This window comes from Pipistrellus kuhlii, unplaced genomic scaffold (assembly GCF_014108245.1).
Source record: "Pipistrellus kuhlii isolate mPipKuh1 unplaced genomic scaffold, mPipKuh1.p scaffold_m20_p_18, whole genome shotgun sequence".
NCBI lineage: Eukaryota > Metazoa > Chordata > Mammalia > Chiroptera > Vespertilionidae > Pipistrellus > Pipistrellus kuhlii.
The window spans coordinates 8,813,281-8,841,280 of NW_023425493.1; the positions used below are offsets into that span (position 1 = coordinate 8,813,281).

A 28,000-nucleotide genomic window follows, 5' to 3' on the forward strand; every position below is an offset into this window, starting at 1 on the left:
GGAGCACGGGCATAGGGGAGATGGTATTTTAATATGATGGTTAGAGTCAGCCTCGTTGAGTAGTATTCTAAAGTGAGATCGTAACTGTGTATTCTTTCTGCTTTTGTCTCATTTTAATTTGTTAGTAAATGCTCAAACCGTTTGTTTTTTTAAATAGATAAGTTTTGTATGCTTTGTTTAGAAAAGGGTGCAAGAATGAAGTGGTCAGAAAAAGTATGAGTAAATGGGCTGAAGTAGTACATAGAGAGTCCACATCAAAAAGCAATGTTGTGACAATTAGTGGTATCTTCCAAGAGTTGTGTTGTGATCCATACAACTGCCTCTCTTCTCCATCAGGGAATTTTGCTACAACTCACTACCAAGGGAAATAGTACATCTTTAAACCTGTTCTAAACTTACCTCAGGGTTTCAGGATGCTTATTGTTTTGATAGACTAACAGTGAACTTGGTGAGCATATCTGTTTTAATCTCATACCACACTTTTGATGACTTTGTATATCTCTTCAAATGTCAGCCTTCCCAGATTCACACATCTAATTACTCTGTGTATTTCCTCCCTTGCCCAGCATCGGGCTTTCCCACATTCTATTTACTAATCTCTGTCTTCTTGGTTCCCATTACACTCTTCACCATCCACCCTGACAGGTCCTTGTGAACAGAGACCAAGTATAGGCATGCAAAAATGATTTTCACTTAATGATTTTTGACCTCCAGTTGTACAGTAGTCAAGATAAATAATAAGAATAGCAACATCTAATAGATTTGTTTATAAAATGCATTACTATTTATTGTCTTCTTTGGTCCTCAAAACAACTCTGAGAGGTAGGAAGGCCAAATAATGTTGTTAACCCAAAGCACAGAAGACTCTGAAGTTCAGAGCCATTCAGTGACTGACTTAAAATCATACCAACAGGAAGTTGTAAGAGTTAGGATTTTACTCCCAATTATCTGACTCAGAATCTCAGCTATTCCATTGATAATTTTAGTTGCCCATTTCTGAAGCTGATTCTTTTTTTTTTTTTAATATATTTTATTGATTTTGTACAGAAAGGAAGGGAGAGAGATAGAGAATTAGAAACATCGATGAGAGAGAGTCATCGATCAGCTGCCTCTTGCACACCCCCTACTGGGGATATGCCCGCAACCAAGGTACATGCCCTTGACTGGAATCGAACCCGGGACCCTTCAGTCCCCAAGCCGACGCTCTATCCATGGAGCCAAACCGGTCCCTGAAGCTGATTCTTATTGAAATTCAGTGTCCAGAACTGTGTATAGCACAAAACTGAAGCATTTCCTTTTTCCCCTCATATCCCCCCATTCCCCATCTCTATTTTGTTGCATTTGTTTTAGCTACTTGAGCATCTTGAACTAATATCCTTTATTAATGTTTCCTTTTGTGATGTTTCCTTTTGCACATTATTCTGAGTTTTTAGCCTATGGGGAAATTATCATATTTCTGTAAGGGCCTCTGTCCATATTAAGGCTTAATGAAAACTTCCTTCTCTGTTCATACAGACTTGCAAGTTCTTTCTGTGGTTTAACATCACTGGCTTGACATTTTCCTGATGGAAAAAAAAATGCTTCTCTCTGCACATTTGATATTTCACCGGTATTTACTATATCAATAATTTGTGACAAATGTTAAACAAGTTAAGTCATGTGCCAATATTTGAGGAATAATACTGTTAGACTGTTCCATTCAGAGCCTATTTGTCCTTGCCTCTTATTTCTGCCTCTTATGCATTCCCATTTATCTACATACAAAACAGCCTTCTTGTGCATAGTCAGATAAAGTTTTAAAGTTTTCCTTGGTAGGAAGCTTAGAGTGACAAATCTATTAGGCCAAATCTGTAAAACCTCCTTGTACTACCCTATATTCACATTAACCACATTTTTTAACTAACTGGGTAGCCATATACTCCCTGAGGTTGTATTCTCTCACACCCCATGTAACACGCATCATCCAAGATGACTTTCAGGCCATTACTCACGTAGTCATTGTTCCTGGGAGTCATTCCACAGAGCTGTGTAACCCACCACTCCTTCGTACACGGGTCTCCAGTGTGCCCTTCCTCATCCTGTGACAAATTTGACCCCTGAATCACAGTCTTCTTCTTTCTCTCACGTGTTGTCCTCGTTTACTTTCCATGAGAGAGTAAAGACTGGGTAATGAATGAGGAAGCAGAACATGGTAGAGTGTTTTACATTTTGGGCTTCCGTCCTTAAATCCCTAATACCAGCACACAGAAACCTAAAGATACTGGTGTTACATGTATCATTTCATTTGTGTAAAATGAGGTGCGCATTAATCCCCAAAAGGGCAGGGTAGCATATCACATGAGACCACGGGCTTTGCAGTCACTAAGACCTGTGCACACACTCACTAATTAGCTTTATTACCCTGGTTAAGATGCTTAATCTCTCTAAAGTTAATTTTTCTTGCCTGAAAAATAGGGATAATAATAGCTTCAACCTCACTTAACAGAGTGTCTCACTTGTGATGAAAGTAAAAAAAATGTTAGCTCTTATTATTTACGCATGCCTGATATTGTTAAATTTAAAAGAGATTAAATACTTCTTTTAACCTCCTGTTCTCATGCCTTTATGAAAACTACTGATGCTCTCTTAACTGTGGGTACTAATTGTACAGAAAACAGAATTTATATCTTCACTATAGGGGGGAAGGAAGCCTTGTGTAAGATTGCTGAACAAAGTGATTTACATTGTGAAGTTCAAATGTCACCACAGTCTTGTAATGTGCGCATCCAGCACGGGCAGGTTCAGTGAGCCTGAGGTGGGCTGGTGAGGAATTAAGGAAAAGACAGACAAGAGAATACAGCTGAGGCTTGGCGGATCTCTTGGTGCCTGGATGAGGACACGGAAATACCAAACTTTAAAGCTGAGGCTTGAATTTATAGGCAGATCAAAACAAGGGAGTGGTCAACATGTTTAGAATGTTCCTGTGAGTTTCGCCTTGTTTTGGCAGCACTTGCTGGCCTCCCACAGCCCATTAGCTCCCTGGGTAGGAACTAGGGAGGGCTATGAGGTTAAGCTTAATTAAACTAAAAGGGCCCTGCCTTCCAAACTGGGACTTATTTGTGGCCTTGTCCCAGGTCAGTCCCAGACTTGACCCTATAGCCGCTTCCTGCATTGTAACAAGATTTACTCATTAAAATTAGTTTGAAAACAGGGAAATGTGTTGTTCAAAGCAACAGGCACTTGTCTATAAGCAGTTTAGAGTTCCAACACAACCTATAGGATGGTCTTAGTATTATTTCCTAATCCAAGCCTTCACTTAATCTTGAAAAGTAGAATTTGATTTTTTATTTTTAGGCATCTTACAAATATTTCAGAAACATAAAGCAAATTATGCCCTGAATTTCAAAATAAACAGGGATTCATTTCTTTCAAAACTACAATGTGTATAATTATTTTTCCCATCTCTTTCTCCCCTGCCAATTAGCAGTGATACAGATGCAAAAACCTAAAGAAGTGAATATCCATTCACACCCCAAGGAGGCCCTGTGATCATGTGCAAAGTCTGCGAACAAATTAGGAACCTAGCAGGTACCCAACACACAAATTGAATTCAAAAGCTTTTCAACAGCTTAAGTATGGAAAATGGAAACAGGGTTTAAAGATGCTATCACACAAGGCTATCACTGACTCCAAAGATGTTAGAAAGTCCTTCAGGAGCTGAAAATGCCATTGCTGCCGAAACCGGTTTGGCTCAGTGGTAGAGCATCAGTCTGTGGACTGAAAGGTCCCAGGTTTGATTCCAGTCAGGGGCATGTACGTTGGTTGCAGGCACATCCCAGTAGGGGGTGTGCAAGAGGCAGCTGGTCAGTGTTTCTCTCTCATCAACGTTTCTAGTTCTCTATCTCTCTCCCTTCCTCTCTGAAGAAAATCAATTATATATATATATATATATATATATATATATATATATATATATATATATATATATAAAATAATATATAGCCAGCTTATATATATATAATGAAAACGCCATGCTGGTGATGTCTTTTCTTGGATAATTGTTGTTCCAGTGATTTGGGGTGAGGACTCCATCAGTGCTGTGCACAGCACTGTTTTTCATGGCATTCCTATTGTGGCCGGCAAGGCCCGGTGGAGGCAGGGCTCCATATGGCCAGCAAGACCCTATCGAGGCAGGACTCCAGGCCAGGGAAGGAACGAGTAACCAGACCCACAACAAAGAACGTAGCGTAACTTTTAGTCATAAAATAGTTCTGTTGCAAGGCTCAACCCCCAGGCAGGCACGTCCTGTGTCCAGTAGCCACAAGGCAGGACAAACAGACCAAACCAGGTCAAACAGAGACTGCTTAAGCTGAAAATAAACCCCCACCCCAGGTGTTGTATAAACTTTAAACGTTACTGTACTAGTGGAATTTTTCTATAACTTATAACTGACGTTTCTTTGTTAAAACTTTTAGCCAATCATAATCTGCCAGACATCCCTAAGACGGATAAAAGTAGCGTGCTTAGAGTGGGTCAGGGCTCTCGTTGGTCGCTGCTGTGTCAGTTGAGACGGTAGCCCAGACTCGGGTTCGTATAAAGGCTTCCTGAATTCCAATGTGGCTGACTGGTGGTCGTCATTCGAGGGTCGCCCATAACACTATATCTTTATGCATTTACTCTAAGAACCTTTGAGTAGCCAGCTTTTCTTTTCCTGGTGGAACCCAAGCATTTGCCACGTGGGTGGGCCTCCAAGTCCTCCAGCTCCCCTTTAAGATGCAGGATCAATCTTTAAGGATCCAGTGGAGACGTTCCCTTTTCACCTTCCCCTGCTTTCCCCCTTTATCTGAATTCTGTCCCTCATCTGAACTCCCGTGGCTGCTCTCTCCTTTCTGTCTTCCATTTGGGCCTGTTGCTGTGTCTTATCCGTTCATTCCTCCAACTCAAGCAGCCCTCCCCCAAGCTGTTGTTGAGTAAATTTTCAGCTGCTTGTTTAGGTTTGGAGTGAAAAAGAAAAATACACTACAATCCAAAGTGGCATGCAACAGAGAAGGGAATATTAAAAATCAGTGAGCTAAAAAGTAACTGTTTTTGTAAGTAAAGTTTTACTGGAACAGAGCCACACCCCTTCACTTACTTGTTGCCTGTGGCTGTATACCCACTACAACAGCAGAATTAAATAGAAGAACCGAGATCCAGAGGCTTCAAGGCACACACAAGCAAAATATCCTCATCTTTCTTTCTTTTTTAAAATATATTTTATTGATTTTTTTACAGAGCGGGATAGATATCTGTATTGATAAGAGAGAAACATCCATCAGCTGCCTCCTGCCCACCTCTGTCTCTTTTTCTGTCTGTCTTTCTGTTTTTCTGTTTTTCTTTTCTTTCCTCTTTTCTTTCTTTCTTTCCTTTTTTCCTTCTTTCCTTCTTTCCTCCCTTCCCTTCCCTCCCCTCCCTCCCTCCCTCCCTCCCTCCCTCCTTCCCTCCCTCCCTCCCTCCCTTCCTTCCTTCCTTCCTTATATATTTTATTGATTTTTCACCCCCCCACTGGATCTGTGCCCACAACCAATGTACATGCCCTTGACCGGAATCAAACCTGGGACCCTTCAGTTGACCGGAATCTGGGACCCTTCAGTCTGCAGACTGATGCTCTGTCCACTGAGCCAAACCGATTTTGGCCTCATCTTTCTTAATCACACAGAGAGCAATTCCCTTGGTCCTTCCACACTCTGGCTATGCCTTGGAGTCCTAACATTTCCTGTCCACAAGATTCTGAGGCCATTTTCAGAAACAGCAGCACCAGAAGCCTTACAAAGGGAGGGACTCGGCCCCTCCTGTAGAAAGCAGAATTTTTAAAAACGCCACATTTTTTGGTAAAATTTCCTTCTTTCTGTTCTCTGTTTCCATATCAATGTGCACCTGGCTTGGGAGATTTACATTGAGCAGAGGAAGTGCAAGTGGCCTTATGAAAAGGGAAGGAAATGAGAGAGGCATTTCTAGTTAAGATATAGCCAATTCCCTTTTCTCTAAACCAACCGGAAAAAATAAAATAAAATAGAAACTAATTTGCAAAGCCCTATGTTTATTATTTGGTTTATACTCACTTTGCTTTTGTCCAAGAGCTTCTTTTTCATGGCTGTTTATGGAAGCAAAATGTGTGTTGAGTTTTTAAAATTTAGAATTGGTAATTAACTTTTTGACCTTGATCCTTCTCCAGTGGGATCAAGGCATTTACATATGCCTGGGGAATGTGTGGCTAGCATACCAAGGAGACAGGGAAGTCGTGAGGGAAAATGGAATAGGGAAATATTTTTTTCCTAACTTTTTTCCAATAGTTTGAAGGAAAAGTAACATTGCTCCTATATTAACAGAAATGCATTATAAGGGAGAAGAAGGCAAATAATGTAGGAGATTTTAAGGTAAAATAAGGCACAAAGTGTTGTGTTTTCCAGATGTTTAAGTTAGCCTCCAATGCTCTTGGGGTGATGCATTTGTTTTCCTTTTTTATCCGGGTGTTTGGATATGCAAAACTGAGCCATAGCCATTATGCTGCCACCAAATATAAAAGACGATATAACCAGACTGTGTGAGGGTATCGTTTGTCTTTAAAAGATGTTATTTAAAAATATTCCAGAAAACTGCTTAAAATATCATTTGATTTACCCTATTCCTGCCAGGTTACCTGCCTAAAACACATTGCCACCTTTCTTCCGACCCAAGTTACATGAACTGAGCTCAGGATTCACTGACCCAAGAAGCTCTCACAAATTCCCAAATAACTCCAGTCCAAAGTGGCGTCTCTCTCTGGGACTCACAGAACTCCCTGTCTATTCCAATTTTTTAAATAAACGATTTTCTTTTAAAGTAATCTGTGCTTGTTTTTGAAAACATGGAAAATGCAGAAAAACATAAAGAATATAAAAATTACCTATAATAGCCTCCATCCACTGGTGTTTTTTAAGCTTCTTTATATTTTACATTTACAGGATCTCACCTTGAGATTATGTTCACTGTATAATATTGAATCTGTATTTTTTATCCTTGCCAAATGACAATCATTTCCTCCTCATTAAAACTGTATATAAACACAACCCATTGAACTTTGGTTTTTTGTCTATTAACTCTATGGTATTCATTTACTTGATCCTTCGTTCATTCTTCAAGCAATGATTAGTCACTTATAAAATACCATAAATTGTGCTTATGCGTTTTCTTTCCCATGCTAAATTAACTTAAGAGTAAAGACCACTTTTTAAAGTTACCAAATTTTTTGAGTATAGACTTAATCAAATGGGGAATATTTAGGGAATACTTGAGAATGAATTTATCAAAATTTAAATTTATTGTCAACTTTTGAACACATTCTTAAACATCAAGGTGAACCTCAAATTTCCTACATCGATGGTTGGCCACCTTTTAATAAATACCGGTAGGTAGGAATGACTTAATGACTTTATCTCAGAGTACTCTTTCAATAGTGGAGTTTTGACCCAGGAGACTGTTCTACAGGAGACGGTTAATCATTTGTGGCCATATCTCTGAGATAAGGTGTGACTTAGAGTCTGTACCAGGCTGAACACCTGTGAGCTCAGGACAGGTATAGGAGTAGTGGGGGTGATCCTGGTAAAAAGGCACACACCAAAGACAGGTGTTGAAGGACATGAGAATGATCCATTTTGGTGTATGTAACAGATGATGTGGGGATAATTTATGAGTTAAAAGGAGGAATCAGGTGGCAGTAATTACTGGGCATATCAGGTGAACTGATGTGGCTCATCAGGGTCTGTCCCTTGGAGGAAGGACAGTGTTCCAGCCTTAAGAGGAGAGACTTCATCCTGGCTGAGGAAGCATTTGGACACCCTGGAACAGTGGTCGGCAAACTCTTTAGTCAACAGAACCAAATATCAACAGGACAACGATTGAAATTTCTTTTGAGAGCCAAATTTTTTATACTTAAACTTCTTCTGATGCCACTTCCTCAAAATAGACTGGCCCAGGCCGTGGTATTTTGTGGAAGAGCCACATTCAAGGGGCCGAAGAGCCATATGTGGCTCGTGAGCCACAGTTTGCTGACCACTGCCTTAGACTATGCAATACCCCCTTTCGGTCTTGACTGTATTAAGTGCAGGAGGACATGCCTCCTCCAAACTACTGGATCCTGTGTACTTCCCATGCCACAGCCATGGTTCAGAAATAGGGCTGAAGGAAAGAATCCGTGTGTTACAGTGGACCTGTAGGTTTTCTGGAATAGGGCTCTTTTTATGCATTTGCTCACCTCTAAGAACACTTTTGACAAAAGAAGCAATGAGGAAAGGTCAGTTAATAATTAATCTCTCTTATCTACTTAGTTCATGCTATATTGTCTTGTGCCCTACATAGCTACCACAACAGAGGGCAATAAACCCCCACATTATTCTGAACTTATAACTTATGTGTAACGCTAGCAGTGATGTCAACATATACATTCTGGGTGATTCGATTGTCGACCATGCTGCCATCTAAATAAAAATTCCTGTTACTTCAGTGTCCTTCCTTGACAAAAAACTATGACGCATGAGAACACCTCAAATTAAAATGCTCATTGGAAAGGAGCTGATTCATTTCAACAGAATAAGATCTGAGACTCCAATTTCTTTTTTCTTTTTTTATTGATTTCAGAGAGGAAAGGAGAGAGCTAGAGAAATAGAAACATCAATGATGGAGAGAATCACTGACTGGCTGCCTCCTTCCTGCACATCCCCTACTGTGAGGGATGAAGCCCACAACCGGGTCATGAGCCCTTGGCCAGAATCGAACCTGGGACCCTTTAGTCCACAGGTCAACACCTCTATCCACTGAGCCAAATTGGCTGGGGCATGAGACTCAGAATCCTTGAAGTGACTTCACTGAGCTGCCAACATGTGCAGGCAAAGATGCTGAAGCTCTCCCAATTCCTGAGGAAGCTCCCTCTTCAGTTGGAGTCTGGATGCTGTCACTCCATCTTTCTTGTGCTGAAATGAACATACTGTCTAGTCAGGGGAAAGACTGCACTGAGGACATACAACTATCTCAGTTACTTAAAGGGAGAAAGTGTTGCCTACGAATTCTGTATACATATTTGTCATTCTTATTTTCAAATGTGTGTAATAGGGAATTGAGCTCATTAAGGAGAATTTGGAAAATGCAGGAGCAAGATAAGAACCCCGGGGGCTGGGCCAGTTGCTGCCAAAAGCTCTTTCTAGAGCTAGAAATCCAACTCTTTTGTTTGCCTTTGAGTACACTTGTGAGGTGGAAGCTCATAAATGAAATAGTCTGTCGGCACCATTATAATGAGAAAGGAATAAAAGGTTTTATCTTTGCAAATTGACTTAATGGGATTTGCTCTGTAATGTGTTTACCGTTTCAAGCTATCCAAAGCCAACAGGAAACAAAAAAAAAATACATCCCTTCTGAGAAATGCCCTTCTGTGTTTGACTGGCTTCCTAATAGCTGCTGTGGGTGTGGCCTCCCACAGTAATTAGCCCTTCCGGTAACAGCTATTGACCGGGCAGGTTTTCAGGTTTTACCAGGTGCAAATAGAGGTGGTATCCCTCCGGGGCCAACATCAAGAAAGATGGTTTTCTTCCGTGTAGCCACTCTCTTTCAGCTTTCCACAAACCCTACTGTGTGATTCACCAGGACAGTAGGAGGCCTTTTCTGAGAGCATTTATAGGTGCATTCATGCTGCTACCCCACCTAAATATACTAATGTAGGTGGCAAAGAATCATCTAGCATTGTTTTATTTTAAAGAAGTTGGCCTCTGTTTAATGACATCCACACACATCCTTACTTCCATTCATAAAGCCTTAACGGAGATCTAACACACAGCTCAAAACCTGGTCTATGAACATGCGTAGTTTCCATTCTCTCCTTGTTTTCTTTTGGCAGTTTGGCAATGTTATGGAGCGAGTCCCCAAGAGATGGACCACCGAAGCCAATTTGATTAAGCCAGCAAGAATTTATTACAGATTTAAATCCGGGCTCAAACCTTGGCTGACGCAGCAGCCATCAAACACCCAGGTAAGAGCCCCGATGGAGGGGCAGTCCCTCCAGAGCGCTCACACAAAAACACAGTCAAACACACACCTACCACGTCCAGTCAGGCTCTCTGGATCGGGGCCCCTCATGGTCCTGGCTGGGGATCCCAGACGAATTCGTGATCCCCAAGGACCACCAGGGAGCCGAGTCCGATGCAATAAACAAAAGAGCCTTTTCCATGCTAGCATGGGCTGTCCCACTCACACTGGCAGCATGGCGGAAGAGAGCGAATTTTGCCCAGTCCAGGGGTTTTACTCAGGTCAGTGGTGATGTCACTGAATCGGCTAACCCTGATTGGTCCCTCAGGACAAAGAACTGGCCGTCCTTATCTGTTCCTAAATCCTAAAGACTAAATTCTAAAGACTGGGGACAGCCAGCAGGGTTAGTTCCCAGTCACACCCTGCTGGACATTGGAATGTGGTCCTATCTTGCCCATAATACAAAAGCAGAACTCAGAGGTTAATCTCTAAAGGTTATCTATAGTTTCTAACCCTGAAGCTACTGAGTCAGTGGGAGTCAATCTCCTATAACTACCCTATTGTTTAAAAAAAAAAAAAAAAAAAAAAAAAAAAAGGACAGAATGTTGGAACAGCGGCGGCCAGGCCTAGAGTGGCCAGGCACAAGGCAGTGGCAGCCGGGCCCGGAGCAGCAACGGCCAGGCCCCAGAGCAGCAGCAGCCAGAACCAGAGCAACAACAGCCAGCACTGGAGCAGCCAGACCTGGGGCAGTGGCAGCCAGGCCTGAGGCGGAGGCAGCCAAGCCCAGGGAGAGCTGGGCCCAGAGCAGCCGGGTCTGGTGTGGCCAGGCCCGGAGCAGCAGCTGCCAGGCTGGGAGCAGACAGGCCCGAAGCAGCTGGGTCTGGTGTGGCCAGGCCGGAGCAGCGGCTGCCAGGCTGGGAGCGGCCAGGCCCGGAGCAGCGGCTGCCAGGCTGGGAGCGGCCAGGCCCGGAGCAGCCGGGTCTGGTGCAGCCAGGCTCAAAGCAGCGGATACCCTATTGTTTAAGCAAGTAATCGAAGGTCGAAGTCAGATAGCAAGGTTAAAATTCAAACAGCAGTTTTTACCCAAGTATGATTGCTACCATATTTCAGGCAACGTCTTGAGGGGAAACTGGAGGAACCCCTAGTGTTTATGCCCCTACTTCCCTCAAGGCCTTGACTTTCTTGGCTCAGTGCTCTCCTGTGAATTCCATCACAAGTGATCTCAAGACTAAGGGGTGGGTTTTAGCTCCACCTCAAGGATTAGCTCCACCTTGCCTGATTCAGGAGGGTTTTCTGTGCAGACAGTTGTAGTTAGTTCCTTTTAGAGTCAAATCCAGCCTTGTTCTCTGTGTCTAATTATTAGTACAATTAAAATCTTTCAGACATCTCCCATGCTCATGGAGAATGGGCAGAAAGATGTTATATGATTTGACAGCAACACCTGTTTATTTCATTTAGTAAGTAATATATATTTATTATGTACCTACTATAGGCCTGGAACTCTCTGAGCACTTGAGAAAAAGCAAGAAAACTCTATCCCTCCTTCATGGAGCTTGTTCAGAAAAACAAGGAATAAGGTTCAGAACATATCAGTTGGAGCCTCAGGTGAGTCAACTCCAAATGCATTAAAGAAACCAACAAGGATACCATTTATGATGCTAAATATGGTTGGATGCTTTGGCCGGTTTTTCTCAGTGGTTAGAATGTCGGCCAGCCATTGGACCGAAGGATTGTGGGTTGGATTCCAATGACAGGTACCTTGGTTGCAGGTGCCCCAGCCCCTGGAGGGGCACGTGCAGGAGGCAACCAATTGATGTGTCTCTCTCAAGTCAATGTTTCTCTGTCTCTCTCCTCCTTCCTCCCCTCCCTCCTCCCACTTTCTCTAGAAATTGATGGAAAAAAATATCCTTGGGTGAGGATTTTAAAAAAATGGTTTGATGATTCCGAGGTACAGAAATTTCATAGATAGGAAGAAAGTTTAAGTAAATCCCAATCGTTAAATCTAATCAAGTACCCATAACTAGGAAACCAAACACTAGTTATATTTTTCCCTGTTAAATCTCCTCATGAAAACACACACATACACACAAGTACACCTTATTTCCAAGCATAGAAATAAATGGGAAAGTTCCCAACCCCAGCTGTTACTGAGATATAATTGATATATAACAGTGTACAGATAGATCATTGTAGAGAATAGATTCTGTTTGCACAAGTGCCAACATTGAGCCACAGAACATTTCTGTTATATCACACAGTAATCATGAAGATAGTCTAATCCCCCCTCACTGAGTTTCCTATTTGTTGCCTTACTTATACCTCCTTCAACATTTGTGTCATCATGGAGGGTCTACACTTAATAATCCAAGATTCTAAGGCCTTTATTTTATACATCACCTCCACACATACTGTTTTACAGCTCCGCTGACAATCCAAACATTGTGTTGGGCTGAGAGGAAGAGGAAATTCCATGATTTGTTGAACCTTGAAAGTTGTTAGTACATCTCAGAGGCTGAACTGTTTAAATATATACACAGTTTTATCTTTCCAAAAGATGTGTTTGAGGTTTGTATTGAGATCTTCCATTTCCTTATCATCCTCATTCCTTCTGTGAGTTTCTGTCACCATTCTATGAACAAAATAAATGTTGATATATAAGTTGGGTTATTAATTTTTTTTCTTTTCCTGATTCCAAACATAACCTGAGTCAATATAAAAAGTTGAAAAGCACAAAAAATGAAATTTGCACAATCTTGTCAACTGTTGTTGTTGTTTTTTTTGGGGGTGGGGAGTTATATTTCCATCTAATCTCTACTTGTGTATATCAATAAACTACTTTTGTTTAATAAAAGGAATACCAAAAGGCACATACTGATTTGCAGTCTGCTTTTCTTCTAAAGAATAGAGGATAGTTTTTCACTATATATATATATCTTACACTGCTTACTGCATAGAATTTCATCCCATTAGCCATCTGACAAAAATTCCTTATACTTTTGCTAGACACTTAAGAACTTACATTCCTCCCCCCCCCCCAAAAAAAAAAATTATACATTTTGGCTCACAGGACGGGAAGCGCAGCCCAGGTAGTTGAGGGCTGCTCCTGAGAGCCCGGTGTGTGCCGGTGTTTCCGGGGTGGCGTTTGCGATGGTCTCTGTGGAATGAACTCTAAATGTAACTATTTGCTTTAAAAGTCAAGTTCATTTGAAAACTTCAAAAACACAAAAATTATGTTTTGTGGGTCCTAGGCCTCCCAATGTTTACTCCCATTGTTTGACGTTTTTATCCTTTGCAACAAATAGAAAATGTCAATTCTTTTGTTTGTTCTTTTAATATTGGTCATATTCCCGGTTTTTGTTTAATTAATATAGGTTTACTCACAATTCTACAAATAAATCCTGTTCATTCTTATATTTCTAGCATTGAGAGACTGTTTCATCAGAAAAATTCCCCGTATTATTAATTCCTATATATCCAAACAATAATGATATTCATCACTTCCAAGAATTTGCCATGAATACATCCTTGCCCTTAACTTTTTCATTCATGTGTATTTCCTCTCCAATAAAACAGTTATTGATCAAGAGCAAGGGCCCCACATGTTTATGGCCAGGTATTGATTTACCTTCCCAGGGGTTCCCTCAAGGAACTATCTGAGCCCTTGAAAACAAGCAGAGTTATTTACATTAGGGGTTTGGCACACAGTGCCCAGACCATCTAGGTGATTTTGAAATCCAGCAGGCATTGAGAGGATTCAAGTAGCAGACCTTCAACCATGGAAATCTCAAGTGTGGTCCCTAATTAATGCCGAGCTAATGCCCAATGTTGAACAAGGGCCCTGGCACTCCTGCCAATCTGGAGGTCCCAGGACCAAAGTGGAGCCCTAGGCGACCCCGGTCTGGGCTCTGGGTTTCTATTTTCAGGCCCACGAGCTTTATTTTTCCATCCCGGGCTCCGGAAAGGGCGCGATGATGACTGGGCCAGCTCTCGTTTCCTTCCCGCCCTTCCTGAGCGGGGTTGGTGCCTGTCCGTCTTAGGGGCGCGGGCGGGCGGTGCCCTACCATTTCCCACAAGCATTGTGAGGTGAAGGGCCGTCCCTCTCCCGCCGGCGTGGGCGGAGCCTGAGCTGCCAATAACCCGCCGGCCACGCCCCTTCCCTCATCGCCTATCGCCTACCGCCCCACTCGTTGGGCCCGCCCCCTAGCGACACTTCCGTCGGGCGCAGTGCAAGCCAAGACCGCTGGGTGTTCCGCCTTCACGGTTCCTGGCTTCCCGCTCCTCCGCCCGGAACATGACGGCCTCTCGCGGGCCTCTCAGGGCACCTCCTCGCCGTGCCTTCTCCGCTCGGAGCCTCGTTGGGAACCTGTTGGTGACGCTAGTGCTCTGGCTACCCGCGCCCACCGGTAAGGGCCCGGAGACGGGGTGCGCTCCCGGAGCGAGCTGGGGCGGGTAGGGTGAGGGGCCGGCCGACCGCAGCCGAGGGCGGGGAGAGGTTGGGCTGGTGGGTCGGGGAAAGGGGAAGGGGGACGGGGCTTGGGCAGAGCGGCCCCGGGTTGTGCTTGTGCGCGGCTCCAGGGGAGGGAGGACCCCGGGGTGCCAGCGGCTTGTACGGAGCCTCGCAGGGCGCTGGGCGCGGCCGGGGTTTGCCGAAGCGTGTCCTTGGCGACAGCAGGCAGGTGTGTGGGGGCCGAGCCGAGCGGGATGAGGACGGGAAGCGCAGCCCAGGTGATGGAGGGCTTGCTCCCGAGAGCCCGGTGTGTGTGGGTGTTGCCAGGGTTGCGTTTGCGCGGTTTCCTGCGCGGTCTGATGCCTGGGTGGCGGGGCCCCACGGGGTGTTATCGGGCTTGTGCTTACGGGAAGTGGCCGGGGCAGGGGTGCGGCGTGTGGGGCGAGGAAGCTCTGCGCTTTTCCTCTGCGTGGGGGTGGGTGGGGTGGGGCTGGGAGCAAGCTGAGCCCTTGGGTGAGGGGTGTTTTCAGGAAGGGCGCTCAGTGCTTTTGCAATAAAAGCTAACGGGCTCCTTGCTGCCCATAGTCGAGTGAGCATTGGTTTGCTGACTGTTGCGCCCGGTGTGGTCTTCTTGTTTCCCATGAAATATACGCAGGATCCTATTCAGTTACTAAATGTATTTTTGGCGTTGCTGTGTTTTTTTGTTTTTGTTTTTTGTTTTTCATAAGGTTGAGTTATATTTGAGGAGCTATCCAAAGTAACCTAAATACGTTGGTAGGCAAACCCAATGAAAAATTAGTATCCCAAGAAATGGACAATAAATATTAACATTTTTGGATTAATTACTTAAAAATTTAACATTACTTCTTGTAATCACACACACACACACACACACACACAAAAACACCCCACCAAAAATACATTTAGTAATTGAATAGGATACTGTGTATATTTCATGGGAACAACAGATCATAAACTAAAGCTGGGACTTATTCACGAAATAAGTTTCCTTTTTCGTTGACTGGATTAAGCACTTAATATGCTAAAAAGCAGCATGCTCATTGTATAAAATATACACAAAGGACAACCAAAGAATACTTCTTCAGTGTATTTCCAACTGTAGTTATGTGTGTGTGTGTGTGTGTGTGTGTGTGTGTATACCCAGTAATTTTTAGTATCCCACTACACAGTATACGGTTTGTATGCTGCATCCTCACCTTAGAGGAGAACTCATTCAGTAAATGATTTGCCTTGTATACGCCAGGGCCTGTGCTGGTTCTGGTGACCAATAATAAAGGATTCCTACTTTCATGATGCTTATTTCACTCTTTTGTTTGCACACCCACACACAGGAATTGGGTTTTTCTCACTGTTAGATCTCCAGTGCCGGACACACAGTAGGCAATCAGTAAATAAAATACCTGCTAAAATTTATTGGGACTGACTAACCAAACCATAATACAAGTCTTTTTTTTTTTTTTTTTTTTTTTTAATGTTTTAATTGCTTTTAAAGAGAGAAGTGAGAGGGAGGGAGGGGTGGAGGAGGAAGTGAGGGAGGGAGGGGAGACAGACATTGATTGGTTGCCCCCTGAATCCATCTCGGCATGTGCCCTGACTGGGAATCGAACCTACAACCTGGGCATTTGCCCTGACTGAGAATCAAACTGGTAACCTTTCCATGTTTTCGATGACACTCAGCCCACTGAGACACACGCCAGATACAATACTTGTCTTTTAAAAAGTATTTTTTTTTCCCCCCGTTGATTTCAGACAGGAAGGGAGGGGGAGAGATAGAAACATCAATAATGAGGGAGAGCTGAAACCGGTTTGGCTCAGTGGATAGAGCATCGGCCTTTGGACTGAAGGGTCCCGGGTTTGATTCCGGTCAGGGGCATGTACCTTGGTTGCGGGCACATCCCCAGTGGGGGGTGTGCAGGAGGCAGCTGATCGATGATTCTCTTTCATTGATGTTTCTATCTCTCTCTCTTCCTCTCTGTAAATAATCAATAAAATATATTTAAAAAAATAATGAGGGAGAATCATTGATCAGCTGTGTCCTGCACACCCCCACCCCCACGGGGATGGCATATGCCCTGACCAGGGAATTGAACCTTGACCTGATTCATATAATAGATCAATGCTCAACCACCGAGCCACACCCAGCTTGGCTTGATACCAGTGTTATAACCACAGACAGGTGCTCTGGAGGGAAGGAGCATGATTCTCTGACAGCATTTATCAAATGACTGGTGGAAAGGAAGGCTTTTCTGCTCTTGAGACAGGCCAAACTCTGCCACTTCGGGGCTTCTGCACTTGCTGTCCCTCAGTCTAGGAGCATTGTCCTGCCTCTTGCATAATTGGCTCCTCCTTATCCTTCCAACTCATTGGTGGTGTTACCCCATCAGAGGGACCTTCTGTGACCATGCTATCTCAGATAGACACACTCACACTAACACTCACACACACTCATCCTAACTTCTAATTAGCCTTCCAAAACTATGTTTTTGGTTCTCTTCCCACTAGAATACAGAGATCTTGTGTGTCTTGTCACACTTGTGATTACAAATGCTCATAGTTTACACTCTTGTATAACTATCAAGAAGCAGGAAGTTAAGTATAATATTCAGCTGGCTCTTGAAAGCTTTGGAACAAAATTCCTTCGGTCTCTAGGAGGAAGGTTCTGTTATTTGTTTTCTTAAACAAATAGGTAGCCACATATTTCTCCAGCAAACGAGTTTATTCAGGAACAACAAAGAATTGTATTTCAGGACTTGTGATCTACAGGTGAACCAAGACCAAGAACGGAGAAAGAGAGGAGAGGAACTGAACGCTTGAGGTGTAGTGACATTTCTTTGGCTGAGTTCTGGCAGTCTCTCTTTCTCTTCCTCCTGTTGAGACAGCAGAATAGTATCACTTCCTGTGGGAAATGCATGGTAGGTCTCTAACGTTTGGGACCATCAATATGTGTTGCTTATGTGTGTGTGAGTTTTCTCATTTAGCCTCCTGACTCCATTTTAAATGAGATTTCTATTTTTTAATTTTCACAAGCTCCCCGCCCCCCCCGCCCCCCCGCCCCCCCCCCCCCCCCCCCCCCCCGCCTTTGAATGATTTTTCTCCAAAATCATTGCTGATCAAGAGTCAGGTCTTTTTGGGATGCAGCGTCCCTTTGTTCCTTGATGCCAGGAAGGACCGTTGCTGAGTGTCATGTTTCATATGTTTCATGTCAGAAAAATAAACAGGTGTAACCCTATCATTTGAGTAATGAGGGATGGGAGGGGCAGTGAGATCTCCCAGGAATTACCCTTCTCCAGTTTGCCTCATAGAGTAGTGAATCCCCAAAGGCATACTCAGAGTGGAAAGAAGTAAGAGCTTTGGGAAGACATGCTGCAGGTATAAAACATGAAGCAATTAAGCAGTATTGCTCTCAAAAGAAACGGGAACAGCTGAAACCGGTTTGACTCAGTGGTAGAGCTTGGTATGCTGACTGAAAGGTCCCAGGTTCGATTCCGGTCAGGGGCATGTACGTTGGTTGCAGGCACATCCCAGTAGGGGGTGTGCCGGAGGCAGCTGGTCGGTGTTTCTCAACTACGTTTCTGGCTCTCTATCTCTCTCCCTTCCTCTCTGTAAAAAAAATCAATAAAATATATATAAAAATACTTTTTTAAAAAACAGGTGCCACCAATACTGATGCATTTTGCCAGTGGGCCACTGGTTTAATGCATGTACACTAGTTAGGAGTGGGGAGTTTTAGAGTCTCTGGTTGGACTGGGCTGTCATTTGGCCTGAACCGGAGCCGCTGCTTTTTATCAAGCCAACAGTTGTCAGATTTCCAGTTTTGTTTTTCTCTTCCTGAGGCCAGTTGTTGGAGGTCACTGACCAGTTTTTTGACGTTATCATTTGGGGAAATATCCCTTTGGCCAAACCAGAGGTTTGACTGTTGTTGGTTCCTAAGAAGGACTGCATTCCTTGTGGAATCAGGCTTAGAATGCTCTGGGATCTTAATAATAGCTAAAGGTATAGCATCTGATAATTTCTGAACATACAGGTCATTTTTTTAAATTTCAGCTAGAAGTAAGAAAGCCATGTTGCTTCTACAACATTCCAAATTATAAACTATTCCAAAGGCATCTCTCCTATCAGTAGAAATATCAGCAGTTAGGCCCTTGGCTAAAGTGCAGGCCAGAATGAGCTGGGGGGGGGAGGGGGGGGACTGTAGTAGCCGAAGGCAAAGGTTCCACTTCGATTACATCAACCAGCGATGGTATTGAATACAGTAAGATATTTGCCATTTACATAAGAATTATTACTGAAACATGAGACATGAGACGTCAGCCTTACCCGAAGGCGAGTCCTCCAGATCTAATTTAAGCTTTCATCCTTTTCTGGCCAACGCCTTATTTTCTCTGAGTGACTTCAGTTGGCACATGTCAGATGTCTGACTCTTGAAAAATCAGGCTGTTTCACTGAACTGTGATGCTGTTCTTCAGTCTGATTCCTTTTGAGCCAAGCTGCTTCTACTGAAACTTGCTAGCCTACCGTCCACCTTTGATAATGTTAAAACACTATTGCTAATAATAGCAGTAATGGGAAATTTAAGCATAAATATTTTGACATGAAAGAAATTTAAAATACTAGTAAAGGGAAATAAATATAACTAAACCAATAGAAGAAGAAAAAAGCTTTGAATAAAGGCAGAACCTGAAGAAAAAAATTAGGCTGAAGAAAATTATGCTTTGCAGATATCTCTGGAACAAGCTTGCTGAACAATAAAGAATGTAATTTTGGCCTAACAGTGTATAGATCTGATAACTATGCTTATTCAGCTCTGGTTCTGGGTACCAGAAATGCGGTGATCAATGAGACAGTCTTGAGGGGAATAAGGATAATAAAGAATTATAATATGAAAAGTATTTTGGGGTATCATGATGACATCCCAGTATTTTGACAGATATCAAGAGCCTCAAAGAAGAATTGGCATCTACGATGCCACTGAAGGATGCATGGATTTGGAAGAAGGATAGGGCCACTGGTCAAAACTGAAGTAAAATAATGCATGGAGGCCTACAGTGCTAAAGTAACTTAATGGGCACCACAAGGGATTGGCTATAGCTTGACAATAGTGTGCAAGAGAAAGCGGGAGTGACATAGTGGCAGATTTTAAGTCTGTTATCCATGCCAAGGAGCCTTAGACATTATCCTGAGGGCATTGGGGATCCATTGCAAAATACCTGACTTGGTAGGTCCTTGGTCACTGTGTCATATCAATATTACTCCGGTAACAATATGAAAAATGAATTGAGTGAATAGTGCCAAAGTAGATAAGGAGACCAATCCAGAAACTCTGGTCACAATCCAGATAAATGATAGTGGCTGTGGAAGTAAGGATAGAACTAGAGGATGAACAGGCATTCAGTTGTGGAAACAATTTAACTAGTTTGCTTGGTATGCCTGTGAAGAATCAATAGAGCACATTCATTATGTTATTTGAGACGGCATGCCACTTTCCAAGGGGATCTGAGCAGGGTAGCAATTATACATATAGGTTAGCACCCCAGCCAGACATCTAGGATGGGGAGGTATTTGAGAGGTAGCTCTTTTTAGGGGCAATGAAGTCATGGGAGTATATCTACCCGCCCAGGGGAGTCTGAAGAATGAAATAACAAGAGTTCCTAGAACTGCCTATTCGAAACGCCACATGATCCAATCAGGCAGAGAAGAGAGAGCAGTCAGAGGACAAGCTGAAAGCCAGGTGGTCGTGCTGTCCTGGGAACCAAAGAGAACTTTTCAGTTAGACAGTGACTAGTAGCACCAGATGTTCCAGAGGGAGCAACTTAAACTACTGAGGACGAAAGGGTTAGGAGTCACTGAAAAACAAGGTCACTTAATGACTTTGAAAGTAACTTAGTGATTCTCGTAGGCCTACAAATGAGGCAGTGAGAAATAAAATTGGCAGGTGTAGGTGCATTTTGGGAAGCAAAGAAAGTTTAAAAATAAGGTGCTGTGTAGACAGTGGGAGGAGGAGCAGGATTGTCAGGTTTCACTGGGTTCCTGTTTGGTGAGACACCATGATTTTCTGAAGGCACCAGTCTGGGCAGGGCTGTGTCAGAAAGTGATTTTAATTTTTGCAAGCAAGGGAGAGAGTGCTTACCCAATTTTGGCAAGTGTAGAAAAGGTGAGCAGTTCTCTCTCTCTCTCTTTTTTTTTTTTTTTTTTTTTTAAACATTTTATTGATTTTTTTACAGAGAGGAAGACAGAGGGATAGAGAGTTAGAAACATCGATGAGGGAGAATCATCGATCAGCTGCCTCTTGCACACCCCCTACTGGGGATGTGCCAGCAACCAAGGCACATGCCCTTGATCGGAATCGAACCCAGGACCCTTCAGTCCACAGTCTGATGCTCTATCCACTGAGCCAAACCGGTTTCGGCGAGCAGTTCTCTTGATCTATAGCAGAAAACGTTTTTATTTTCCCGAAACCCATCTGGAACATTGGCGAGTTTTCTGAATGCAGAACATCATCTTCCTTAATGTCATCTATGCTAAAACGTAGCATTGCAGCCAAATAATAATTATATTTAAACTATCTAGAAAATACTAAGCCAAGGTGCTGATATTTTTCTGGGTCCTAGAATGTTTAGTTTAAACTTTAGCATAGGGAAAAAATTCAGTGTTCTGAGCAAAGGAAGAAATTTGCTTGTTAAAATATGTGGTATTGCATTTAATTATTGCAGTATATATACTTGTGATCAACTGGTTGCCGTACATTGACATGCACATTGGTGGAAGCATGTCTTTCATGCTGCATGTTAGTGGGAAGAAATACTTCAAGTTAGTTGAATGGATTAAACTATCTTATTGACTTTTCCATATAGACACTACATGTGAAAGCCATATTAGGAATCCACTCTCCTTTATCTGCTTTCAAGATAGTTACTGAGATTGAATGCATAAAACAAAGGACACTTATATAATTTAATTGTGGGAATTAAATCATAATGTTAAATGATTTCTTTTGTGCTGGTTCCAGGAAATTCTAGAATGATGTTGTGCGTTTGTATCTGAACAGAATTGTATAGAATTTCTAGCCTATGTTTGTTTCCCTATTGAAAATGACAATATCGCCGGGACCGGTTTGGCTCAGTGGATAGAGCGTCGGCCTGCGGACTGAAAGGTCCCGGGTTCGATTCCGGTCAAGGGCATGCACCTTGTTTGCGGGCACATCCCCAGTGGGGGGTGTGCAAGAGGCAGCTGGTCGATGTTTCTCTCTCATCGACGTTTCTAACTCTCTGTCCCTCTCAATTCCTCTCTGTGTAAAATCAATAAAAATATATTTAAAAAAAAGAAAAGAAAATGACAATATCTAGCTCAGGGTATTCAGTAAATGTAACGTTATCTATAATAATAAAAGCGTAATATGCTAATTAGACCAGATGTCCTTCTGGACAAAGCCAGGGCTGTGAGAGAATCCTGGGTCCCGGGTGCCAGGGGGAAGGGTGTGGGGGGACTACTCTTGCACGAATTTCATGCATTGGACCTCTAGTTTATCAATAAAAAGCATTGTTATGTGAAACAGTGCTTTTAATTACTAGGGACTTTGCTTTTTGCATTTGTTTTGAGCAGTTGAGTGAGGAACATGGATATCAAGGGCAGCATAGTGGAAATGTTGAAAACATTTGCCAGTAGGTGGATGATGGAAATGAAATGTTGGACTGGGTATATATAGAGTTTTACAATTTAGAATATGATAAGAAAGAAGAGTAAAATTTCACGTGTTTAGAGTTCTCTTTACGGATCTGTGAGTCTGAAATAAGACCAAGATTCAGGGAGGAAAGGAGGAAAGATTCCTTAGGGAGCAAAATAGATGTACTTTAGTCCCTTAACCTTTATAGGAGAGGCCTCTGCATTCTTTTAGCCTTTTAGGGCTTTACTTGATGTGTCTCCATCACACTATTGTATGTAATTGTTCTAAGAAATTTGTTAGGTTTTCCAGCCCACAGATAATTTACAGGAAGGCAAATTGCTTAAGTAGAAATGACAAAGGAGTGAAAACTAACCCACCTCCAAAAATATCAGAGGTAAAAAGTTGTGAAAGCATTAGGGATATATCAGATACACAGCCCATACAGCTACCTCAGGGAGCTAGCTTCTGAGGTTATGTATGATCCATTGATCTGTGAAGGAAGGTTAAATTACTGTTGACCCTTGAACAACATTGGTTTGCCCTGCCCAAATTCACTTAAGCCTGCATTTGTTCCTATAAATATATGGGAGCTGCTGGTATCTAGGTTTCACGTCCCTGGAAACAACCAACAGTATTATCCATCTGCAATTGGGAATCCGACAACGCAGAAGGCACACTGTAGGCATTGTTCACCGCTTTCTATAGGCGACCAGCATGCAGGGGTTTTTGTATCCATGGGGTGTCCTGGCACCCATCCCCCACTGATACGGAGGAAACACTCTACTTAGTTTTGGGGAATTCACAAGTCACCTGCGGATTTTCATCTGTGTGGGAACCCCTGAACCGAACTGCCGCTTTGTTCAAGAGTCCATTGTGTAAAGTTATGTTAAGAAAGAATTTTTTTCATGTGAGGTTGTTCGAAGTAATGCAATTTGATTTTATTTTTATTATTTTTTAAATATATTTTATTGATTTTTTACAGAGAAGAGGGGAGAGGGATAGAGAGTTAGAAACATGGATGAGAAACATCCATCAGCTCCCTCCTGCACAGCCCGTACTGGGGATGTTCCTGCAACCAGGGTACATGCTCTTGACCAGAATTAAACCTGGGACCCTTCAATGTGGCGGCTGATACTCTATGCACTGAGCCAAACCGGTTCAGGCTACAATTTGATTTTAAATGGTGTTTACTCGTAAGAATGCTCATTTCACCTATATGAAATGAAGTCTTATATTTTGAAATGGTTTATTTCTATCTATGAAATCCACAATACTTAAATAATAATTTCCTCACCCTGACTGGTTTGGCTCAGTGGATAGTGTGTCAACCTGCAGACTGAAAGGTCCCAGGTTTGATTCCGGTCAAGGGCATGTACCTGGGTTACGGGTACATACCCAGTAGGAGGTTTGCAGGAGGCAGCTGATCATCAATGTTTCTCTCTCATCTATCCCCTTCCCTTTTTCTCTATCCTCCTCCCTTTCTGTAAAAAATAAAAAATATATATTTTTAAAAATAATAATTACCTCTACCCATAGCATTTCTTGAGCACCCACTGGGGACAGGGTGTAGCAGGGAAGAGAAGGCATATGACCCTGACCTCTAGGAACCCGCCTCCTGAGAGGAGACCGAGCCTGAAGTGACAAGTCACCATCAGTTTGCATTTCAAACTGTGCAAGAGGACTCTGATCTAGGGTTACAGACTGTAGAAGTTGTGTTAGGGGAGAGGTGAGCGTGCAATGAACTGAGAAACACTGAGGAAGGAAGCACACCTATCGCTATATTTTAAAACCAAAACTATTGCTGCTGTCTCTAATTTACTGTTGAATGAGTATTCACCTTAGTCCCCAAGAAACCATAAGCTTTCCAAGGACCTGCTAGAATCCGTGGCAGTTGAAAAAGAGAAAATACTTGACTTTCGTGTCTTATTCTCTCATGCCCAGATGCCTGTGATGAGATACCAAGATATGTCTCTATGAAACCCAAGGGTAATCCTGAGGCCCCTGTAAGTGCTGGGTTCACAGCAGAATATGAGTGTCGCCCAGGATACAGGCTTATTGTGCCTCTTGTTCGTCCCACCTCTACTGTTTGTCAGGCTGACGGCACATGGGCACCTCCTCTCCAGGAAATTTGTACAAGTAAGTACAGAAAACTCCTTATTTTTACTGTTCTAAAGATTCTCATACCTTTTAGACGGCATATTCTGCTACTACAGTGATGGTTTTCTCACGTGGATGTAGGTTTTAAATAGTCGTGAATCTTGTTAGTTGTCTGGATAAATGTGAATCTTACGTTTGGCCTTTTAATAATTAAAGAAAAGTAGTATTCCCACAGTGGAGCAATGTAGAATTTTGGTTTTACTTCAGATCTGTTTTGGAGTTTGTATAAAACAATGAATTTCAAAATTTTCTTTCAGGAAAATCATGTCCACATCCAGGAGACCCCTTAAATGGCCGTGTTGAAGGAAGTACTCAGTTTGGTTCACAGATGAACTATTTTTGTAATGAGGGGTAAGTAGAGGAAATAGGTAAATGTTACTACCTCTGTTTTTATTTTGCTTCTCTTCTAAGTATTCTCATAATGTTTATTTAATTTTGCTTTGTGTGTGAGAAGTTGTACTTATAGCCAGTCAACTCTTCAGCTTCTTATAGAGACTGGAAAGATATGTAATGAATAGAAAGGAATTTCCATTGAAGTAAACAGAACTGTTTAATGCTATCCTATATAATAAAAGCCTAATATGTTAAATGTCTAGCATCCGGTCATCCATTCAACCAATCAAAGAGAAGTATGCTAATGATATGTTAAGGTTTTCAACAGCTCACTATGACATGTGCACTGACCACTGGGGAAGACAGTTGACCAGTCGCTATGATGTACACTGACCATCAGGAGGAATACACTCCTACCGATGGGTTAACTTGCTGCTGGGCTCTGTCCGATTGGGACTGAATGAGATGAGCCAGACATGTCCTAGAGCCCTCCCACAGTCCCTCTCTAGCTGGCCATCCTCCTGCATCCCTCCCTGGCCCTCTCGCAATCTGGGAAGATGTTGGAGAGCCATTTTCAGTCCAATCTCACAGGCCAGATGAGGGGACCCCACTGGTGCATGAGTTTGTGCATTGGGCCTCTAGTGCTATATAAGAAAAGCCTAATATGCTAAGAGTCCGACCATTCTCGCTCAGTCCCATTCGGCCGGACCCCAGCAGCAAGCTAACATACCAGTTGGAGCGTCTGTCCCCTGGTGGTCAGTGCACATCATAGAGTCTGATTGACCAGTTGACTGCCCCTTGGTAGTCAGTGCATGTCATACTGAGTGGTTGAGTGGCCTTAGCATATAATTAGCATATTATGCTTTGATTGAACAACCGACAGGTCGACCAGACACTTAGCATATTAGGCTTTAATAAACAGACAGTCAGACATCCCCCGAGAGGTCCCAGAATGGAGAGAGTGTAGGCCGGGCTAAAGGACCCCCCCACCCACACTCATGCACCGGTCCTCTAGTGTGTAGATAGGTCAGTGCTGTAGGTCAGTGTGTGCTCAACTGCAGCAACTCTCTCTTTCATTAAATTATAGATTTAGTTAGTACTTTCTTTTGTTTTTTCTTAAATATATTTTAATGATATTTTTACAGAGCAAAAGAGAGAGGAATAGAGAGTTAGAAACATCGATGATAGAGAATCATCAATCAGCTGCCTCTTGCACATCCCCTATTGGGGATGTTCCCGCAACCCAGGTACATGCCCTTGACTGGAATCCAACCCGGGATCTTTCAGTCCGCAGAACGACGCTCTACCATTGAGCCAAACCGGTTTCGGCTAGTTAGTACTTTCATTATAGGCTATTTAAGAAACTTTCCCCTAAAGCTACTATAGAAAAACAACCATGTAAAATTTTTCTTCATTATTGTATGCATTATGTTAACTGGTTAAACAAACAGCACAATAGTAATCTTTTTTTCTTCTCAGTTATGACTTAGTTGGAAATTCAGTTCTGCGTTGTGAACTTTCTGGAAATGAAGTGGCTTGGAGTGGTGACCCCCCACAGTGTAACAGTAAGTATACTATGTCTTTAGAATTTAGATCAGTAGTTCTCAAACTTTTGGCCTTGATTTGACTTCATGCTTTTACATTTTGAAAGACCCTCACATAGCTATTCTTCAGGTGGGATATGGCTATTGCTATTCCATTATATCGGAATTATCCTTGAAAAGTTTTAAAAATAATTACTTATTAAGAACATTAAGCACAATACATATTAGTATATGCAACATATTTTTTAAGGAAAACAAAGATTTTCGCCGAAACCGGTTTGGCTTAGTGGATAGACCATCGGCCTGTGGACTGAAAGGTCCCGGGTTCAATTGCGGTCAAGGGCATGTACCGTGGTTGTGGGCACATCCCTGGTTACCGGTGTGCAGGAGCCAGCTGACCAATGATTCTCTCTCATCGAAGTTTCTAGCTCTCCCTCTCCCTTCCTCTCTGTAAAAAATCAATAAAATATATATATTTTTTTTTAAAAAGGAAAACCAAGATTTTTAAAAACGTGAGGATAGTGGTATTGTTTTATGTGTTTGCAAACTTATCAATATGTGGCTTCATTGTAGACCTCAGGATTTGGGCTGTTGCATTAACACACCATCTGTACCTTTGCCAAATTGCATTACATACTCTTATGGATGAAAAAGATCATAGTTTATTTTTTCAGTTTGAATGTCATTTTTATATTCAAATGATACTGAATATTCAACTAGATTGTAGAAATCATATGTTAATAAATTTATTGAAGGCAGTTCATAAGGCATTACAATGCTGTCTTAATCTTTTATATCTTTTATCTTTTTTTTGCCTTTCCTGTCCTTTTTTTTCTCTTTTTAAGAGATTTTGTGTAAACCACCTCCACAAATACAAAATGGAGAATTCACCAATAGCCACAAGGATACATTTGAATATAATGAAGTAGTCACTTACAGCTGTAAGCCTTCCGGTGGATCAGATCCATATTCCCTGGTTGGAAATAGCACACTGAGATGTTCTGGGCGAGACAAATGGAGTAGTGACCCTCCTGAGTGTAAAGGTAATAATATTTTTATTTCTTCACTTGACTAATAAGTAAACAGAATAGCCACATATGTTCCCTCACCCTGTTAAATTGTTTTCTAATTTAATTTTAAAAAGGTAAAATTGAATAGAAACTAATTTTACTTGTAGCATTCCCCACTCTTCACCATACATATTCTTGGCATTCTAACTTATATTGCATTGTGAATTACTATGTAGATGCATGACTTGGGATTTTTCTTTTTTTTCTTCCAAGGATCAAAAAACTCAACACACATTTATTTAAAAATAACAGATTTATTTTGTGTTGCAAGAAGTCTAAGAGTACTGAGTAGGAAAAAAATGGTAAATTATAAAAGACTTAAGTTGCTCACCAATACAATTGATAAACTCTGGACAAAACATCAAGCATACCTTGTTTAATAGCACTTTGATTTATTGCATTTCACAGATATTTTGTTTTTAAAAATTGAAGGCAAGACCCTCAACAGCAAATCGATTATGCCTTACATTATGATGATACTCATTTTATTGCTGTGGATTGATACCAAACCTACTATATCTTTGACATATGCCTGTACTTTAAAAACAATGTTGAAGGCCTTAGAGTATGACAAAACAGGGAGGCAATGCATGGATGGTATTTGACTCTTGAAAGAAAGGAACCACCAAATAATACCAAAATAATTACTCTTGAAATGGGCAAATAGTATATCCCATTCTTTAATTACATATTCTAGGCATTAAGGTAATTTTTAACAGATTTCAAAACATTGAAATCATTTACTATACATCATTAG

The 28,000-nt window shown here is 42.1% G+C and overlaps 1 protein-coding gene across 1 annotated transcript in view; it reads left to right on the top strand.

The window, feature by feature from the left end:
* Positions 1-28,000, top strand: part of LOC118721253 (C4b-binding protein alpha chain) — a 230,715-nt gene that overhangs the window by 176,345 nt on the left and 26,370 nt on the right. Inside the window, exons 12-15 of the mRNA XM_045583091.1 lie at positions 24,081-24,275; positions 24,554-24,647; positions 26,109-26,194; positions 27,019-27,216. Coding sequence (XP_045439047.1) covers positions 24,081-24,275; positions 24,554-24,647; positions 26,109-26,194; positions 27,019-27,216 — 573 coding nt within the window. The remainder of the gene's footprint in view (positions 1-24,080; positions 24,276-24,553; positions 24,648-26,108; positions 26,195-27,018; positions 27,217-28,000) is intronic.